The sequence below is a fragment of the Anopheles coluzzii genome, chromosome 3, assembly GCF_943734685.1.
Source record: "Anopheles coluzzii chromosome 3, AcolN3, whole genome shotgun sequence".
Lineage (NCBI taxonomy): Eukaryota > Metazoa > Arthropoda > Insecta > Diptera > Culicidae > Anopheles > Anopheles coluzzii.
This window is the reverse complement of record NC_064671.1, coordinates 38,509,176-38,515,175: the sequence shown is the minus strand read 5'-3', so window position 1 is coordinate 38,515,175 and position 6,000 is coordinate 38,509,176. Positions and strand designations below refer to the sequence as shown.

At 38.7% G+C, this 6,000-nt stretch overlaps 2 protein-coding genes across 3 annotated transcripts; both read right to left on the bottom strand.

Annotated features, from left to right (window-relative positions):
- Nucleotides 1–1,724, bottom strand: LOC120959983 (putative odorant receptor 83c). Of its 2 annotated transcripts, XM_049608473.1 has the most exons (6): nt 1,310–1,724; nt 706–1,250; nt 531–630; nt 377–466; nt 157–312; nt 1–98 (listed from the first exon to the last, which is right to left on the bottom strand). In XM_049608473.1, the coding sequence occupies exons 1-6, from the start codon at nt 1,535–1,537 to the stop codon at nt 45–47; spliced, it is 1,173 nt and encodes a 390-aa protein (XP_049464430.1). In that variant the 5' UTR covers nt 1,538–1,724; the 3' UTR covers nt 1–44. The 2 variants fall into 2 exon arrangements, with proteins under 2 accessions (XP_049464430.1, XP_049464429.1); XM_049608472.1 differs by having other exon boundaries at nt 1–312.
- Nucleotides 1,725–2,457: 733 nt separating this feature from the next.
- On the bottom strand, nt 2,458–4,300 carry LOC120959850 (uncharacterized). The gene is made up of 5 exons (XM_040383538.2): nt 3,490–4,300; nt 3,324–3,423; nt 3,171–3,260; nt 2,903–3,058; nt 2,458–2,834 (listed from the first exon to the last, which is right to left on the bottom strand). Exons 1-5 carry the CDS (start codon nt 4,260–4,262, stop codon nt 2,781–2,783), a joined length of 1,173 nt encoding a protein of 390 aa, XP_040239472.2. The 5' UTR covers nt 4,263–4,300; the 3' UTR covers nt 2,458–2,780.
- Nucleotides 4,301–6,000: the final 1,700 nt, after the last annotated feature.

Genomic DNA, 6,000 nt, shown 5'->3' with positions numbered 1-6,000 from the left:
TTGATGTATTGTAGCGCAGCAGAATGATCATACTGGTGTCTTCTTTATTCAACGTACTGCATGATCATCACAAAAAATTGATACAGACCCTTCAATACCTGCAAAGTAACAACTACTATATTCATCCATTTGAATTAAAACAATATAAAACATTACACTCATGTATGACTCGAAGTTCATGGTGAGAAACCCATAAGCTGTTAACATCATGGGACGTTGCTGTCTGCACATCAGAAAGGCGAATTCCTTCTGTTCCTCCACTGGTAGTTTATACCACGGCATCGAGATGATACTGTTGTACATTTCATCGATCTACGTAGACAGAAATCTTATCAATCTTGTGACACTCTTATCGTCCCACAACCTATAGTTGTACCTTCAGTTCTACAAAATGTCCAATCACAAAGTAAATTGAAAGCTCGACAAACATCACCAACAGAAAACAATAGGTAGGAAACCAAAATGTCTAAGAAAAAACATTTTTTAATTGTTAAAGAACCAAGTTTGTATCGTCGCTAGCTTCAACTTACCAAAGCTACCAGTAGCATTCCATCACAGACCGTGAATATTCCCATAAGCACTTGTGCTAAACACGTTATTCCGAAAATGTCTTCAGTCGTATTTAGAAAGCTTCATAGAAAAATGTTTAAAAATATAAGCTGAAACAACATCAGAGATTCGTATGAAAGGTCCATACAAACGCACCTAGTAGCTTGTTGGTGATCTTGCATGCACTGAATCCATTTTTGCCGCATTATTGATGTTTGTTTTGCACAGTCCTTTTCATGAATATGAATCTCTTTTAGCAGCGTCTCTAGCTCACATAGGTGCACAATAAAAATATCAATGCATGTCATTGCATACATCGCGTACATGAAGAATATAAAGTCGGACATTATAGCTCCCATCGTTCCAATCACCAATATATTCGCTTGACAAAACATGTTCATCGCTAGTCCTATGGTAGTTGTCCAACCGTAATAGGGAAGCTCGATCATGAACAAAGGCATCAGTTCCCCGGTCGTATAGTAAGCAATAACTGGATATAAAAAGAATCCAAATGCAGCGCTACTAACCGATGTGCGCATGAAACGAAAAATAAACCAAAGTATACGGCCAGTACGTTGCAGTACGGCAATTTCCTCTGCTTTTCCATTTTCATAGCGCTGCAGGATAGCCTGCTCAATGTTATCGCTAAGTAACTTGAGCTCACTTGCCTTCTTATGTCCGATGATGAACTTGACGTACAGCTGAAAGACAAAAGTAACAACTGAGCTTATCTTCGAGTTCAAACGCATCCGAACTATACCTGTACACAAGTGCCCAGCGTAATTAGAGCCTTCATCATGTGCAACGTATCGTCGCTATACTTAATCAAAGTGAATACCGTGCTAGAGAAGTATATGGCCACATGTAACGAAAGATAGTAAGATGCTGGTACAAATTTTCCAGGAGCAGTCCATATTTCTACTCCTACACCCTTAGAGTAGAAGATTAGTGGTTGTAATAGCTGCCGAAAACTTTCAACGGTTGCCATTGGTATCGGACGAAATATCCTGGTGTCAAATTTGTACAATATACAATTTTTTATGCATAAATTTTATATTTCACAAAGTTTTACGATCTTACTGATTCTCTGTTCAAAGCAAAACTAACTGTATATTGCAATGTTTCACTATAGGTGAGCTTGTGATTCAACAGTTAATTTACTTTATTAATTATGTATGCGCGATATAGTTTCGCCACATCTTCGCCACATACCTTAGGCCTGCATCTATGATATTGCTGCGCCAACATTAGTAAAACAATTCATTAGTAAAACAATCAGATTTTTCTATTTTTTTTAAACTGTTCACGCCTTTGCTTATGAAAATGACTTCTAATTAAAACGTATTATTTTATATCCGTTTTGATTTTGTCAATTCGTCTGAAAATCTTTCCGAGAAAACTTACCGTACAACATTTCACCAAATGGCGTCGTGTTATGAAGCTAAAAATCAATGACATTCGGTAATATTCCATAAAAATCCCAAACAAAATCAATCAATTTACGGTGAATACTTTCGCGCCATGTGTGGGCGTATGAATTTTTTAAGCATTTCATCGAACGTTAGCGCACTAGGAAATTGCTCTGTCAACCATCGAACCATCAAACATTAACGAAAACCGACGTGTAGAATCACATCGACGGGCGCAGTCAGACACTTTCGTACGCACAAACCTATCAACGAATAAAAAAAATCAATTTGTTAATGTTTTGTAAGTTTTCCAGCCTCTATGTATACTATTACGACTTAACAACATGCCCGTCATAGGTTCAAGTCCTGAATGGACCGTGTCGTCATATGTAGGGCTGACTATCCTGCTGCGTTGGTACTCAACACATCTCGAAAGACTGTGTAGGAATGCATGACAGCATTGGTCGGTACGCCAAAGAAAAATATATTAAAACTAATATTGTAGAATTGAATGTTTATGTTATCAATTACACAAAACTTGTTGCATTTCGTTCATATGGTACAATATCGTATCGAAGTTCCGCAGGACAACAACGAGTTAGCTTTTGTTGTCTTTGTTCGATACCTGCCAGAGCGGAGCCTAAGCAATAATTTGTGCAATTAAAATTTCGAATGATATAGCGTAAAGCCTATTTGTCACTATGCTGGGAAAAATGCCAGCGGACGATGCTACTGCGTGTGGTGTACTTCATTACCAACGTGCTGATATATTTCGTTTGCAAATGTGGTATCAAATTCCAGCCACTGGTTATGTAGTCTGATCTACTTTAAGAAATTCATAGCGAGAGCAAACAGTTGGTACAACATTTTCATGATCTGCAAAAGGTTAGTGAAAAAGTAGTCGTTACACGTTTGAATACCTAAAATAACTTTAGCTATCGCACCTGAGTGTAGGTTTCATAATTAACTGGCGTGAGACCAGCAATAGACATTCCAGATGGTTGTTGCGCACGTAATAGTAGCAGCTTGTATTCTTTCTGTCGCCTATCGTCCATCAAATACCAAGGGAAATGCATCAAACTAATATGCAGATCGTCAACCTGGAGGGATAAAGTACGCATTTGTGAATAAATCAAGGTATTTGGAAAAACAAAACTACAGGTACTTTGCACTGTTAGTGCAAGGTGCTCTCGATGATAGCCCCTAGCCGACCTTTCTCTCGATGATAGCCCCTAGCACAAAATGTACCGACAAGTCTATGAACAGTGCAAACAAAATTGCATACGCCGCATACCAATCGGTCTGTAAGAAAAGTAACAAGAATCTCGAATTATGGTATACTTCTGCTCTTACGATGTACATTACCAGAAAAATAATCAGCATATTGATGCAGATCCCAAACACACTGCAACCCACTTGTGCTAGGTTAATCATACTCCACAGGTCGGAAAAATTATCATAATATCTGAAACATCGGTGAAACGTGATCGTAATCGAGCCATACATTTTAAACAACACACTTTCCACTCACTCTACGATGCGTTGATGCTCCACGAGACACATTCTCCATTTGCGGCTCACCTTCGCCATAATTTCCGGCGAGTTGCGCGTCTGATAACCCGGACTAGCTAGCAGCTCGCTGAGTTCGTCTAGATGAAAGCGCAAAATGTCCACGTACAGTGACCCGTTGATCGTGAAATATGCGCACAAATAATCGACCAAAATCAATCCGCACGTTCCGGTGATGTAGAAGAAAAGCTGCAATATAACCGTAGTCCAGTAGCCTTTCATCACCGTCCAATCGACGTACGGAATTTCGCAGAAAAACAGCAACATCACACGACCTTCTTTAAAATACATGATCAGCGGATTGATCCATATGATAAACAACGAACCAAAGTATCCTCCGATCATGATGTGCCCAGCAATGTACAATACCCGTCCATACTTCAGCACCACTGGATACTCGGGGCTCATCTCCTGATACTTGGTGTACATCTGCGTTTCAATATTGCCTGAAAGCTCACGGACCGGAGCCGGATTCCGAATCATCGTAAAGTACTTGATCATCAACGCGGCACCGGTACAGATGAGCGATTGCGTCTCGAGCATCTGTAGCGCATCATAGCGATACTTGTAGCCCGTCCAAGCATGCAAAGTCAAAAACAACACTATCTGCATCACGCTCGCGACCCGACCCCATAATATGCCTTCCTGCTTTTCCCACAAGCCCGCACCGATCAGCCGACTGGAAAGCTTAAGCCGGTTAAAGCTGGCGTTGTAGAATTCGATCGCAGTGTACATTATCGAGAAGTCACTGTCCCGCGAATGATAATCGGCTACTGACGAGGTAGCTTTTTGCGACGTGTAGTAAAATTGAACCTGTTAACACCTTCACAATCGATGAGAAGATTTTAGAAAGTATCTTGAGACATGTCTTGATGGTGATTGGCAGCATAATGAATATGTTATAGTATGTTTTAAAATGACTTTGGTAACGTCTTTAACAGAATTATTCATTCAACAGCACAACAAGAGAGATTTCATTTTCATTGTATTAAAAATATATTCGAACTTTGAGGGGCTTCTTAACATCTGTAGCGAATAAACCCCAGTTAAATTATAACAAAGGAATCGTTTCTTGTATAGCTGCGCCCATCATGTATTATGTGGGAGTTAAATCCATGCCAAAACCGACGACATCACCTATGCGATGTCATGTCCATACAATAACAATGTGTTTTATGGCGAATATTGTTTAAGCCATGTGTTTCACGGCGTGAAGTTCTCACGGTATGTCTAAACGCACGGTCTAAAATTGCAATGAGAATTATTGAGGATGCGAGGAATATGTAACAACGGTGAAGGATAGGATAGGATAAGGTGAAGGATATCTCTTTCGTTTAAAAATTATGAGTTTTTTTTTCAATGAGTTCATTTAATTCATTTATACATTGTTTGGAAATGTAAGTAATAGGCATAATTCAAAACACTGAAGCAAATAATAATGATATAGTAGATGAACCACTACACAAAAATGTAGTAGTGGATTTTGCAAAAAAGTGTGGACGAAATAAGTATTTAGATAGACAATAGAATGGACAATTGCACAAGTATAGCATAGACGCTTGATAGTCCTAAACAGAACAATAGGAGCTATCGAGATTTCGAATTTGAATCAATCATGAAGCTCCATTCCGCTAAGTAGAAAGGGTAGGGGAAGGTAGGTAAAGACGGACACGTTAAGGGAAACGGTAAATGGTAACGATATATAGGTGCAACGACCATGAAAATGTGCATAAATTATCGTACACTCATGATTTATCAGAAAATGTGTTGAAACTTTTCAATTTCCATAGATTTTTTCATGAACGAAAAACATGATTTTTTTCGTGCAGTTTTTAAATATTCGAGTAAGACGGACACCTGATAAGGGAAAGATGGACACCATGAAGGCTAACATGGACACCTTTAGAAAACGTTGGAAATTGATGAGTTTTACAGTGTTTTAACAAATTCTATCGCTTTCCACGTCCTGGTACGTTTATAAACCAATTCTTGGCCTATTGCAACGACGATTCATTCAGCCGTGAATTTAGGAATTGTAAGCGGCGCTCCTAATAGAACGTAGAATGCAGAATCTAAGGCATCTTTTTTAATATCGGACACTAATAGTGGACGTTGCACCAGCTTACAGAACACCAATTTAAAACTTCGCTTAAGGAAATTATTCCGCGGAAAGTCCGCGACCACAGCATATTTGAGGGACTTGTTATTAGGTTCAGCTATTTCTTACATTGAAGATTAAACTTTTTGATATCTGTAAACCCATAGAATCTCTCATCTATTCCTGAACGATTTGATATCAGTACTTTACCTTTTTTTTTTAAAGTTGTCCAAGTCATGACAAAATATTGGATTTCGTGAAAAACCTCATCAGCGTTGAGCGAGTAATATCATAACGTATGACTGCTATTTTGACCGGTGTTTCATTTATCGCTTATTTATTACTTTTTCTAGTTGCGTAATGGTTTATATCTTC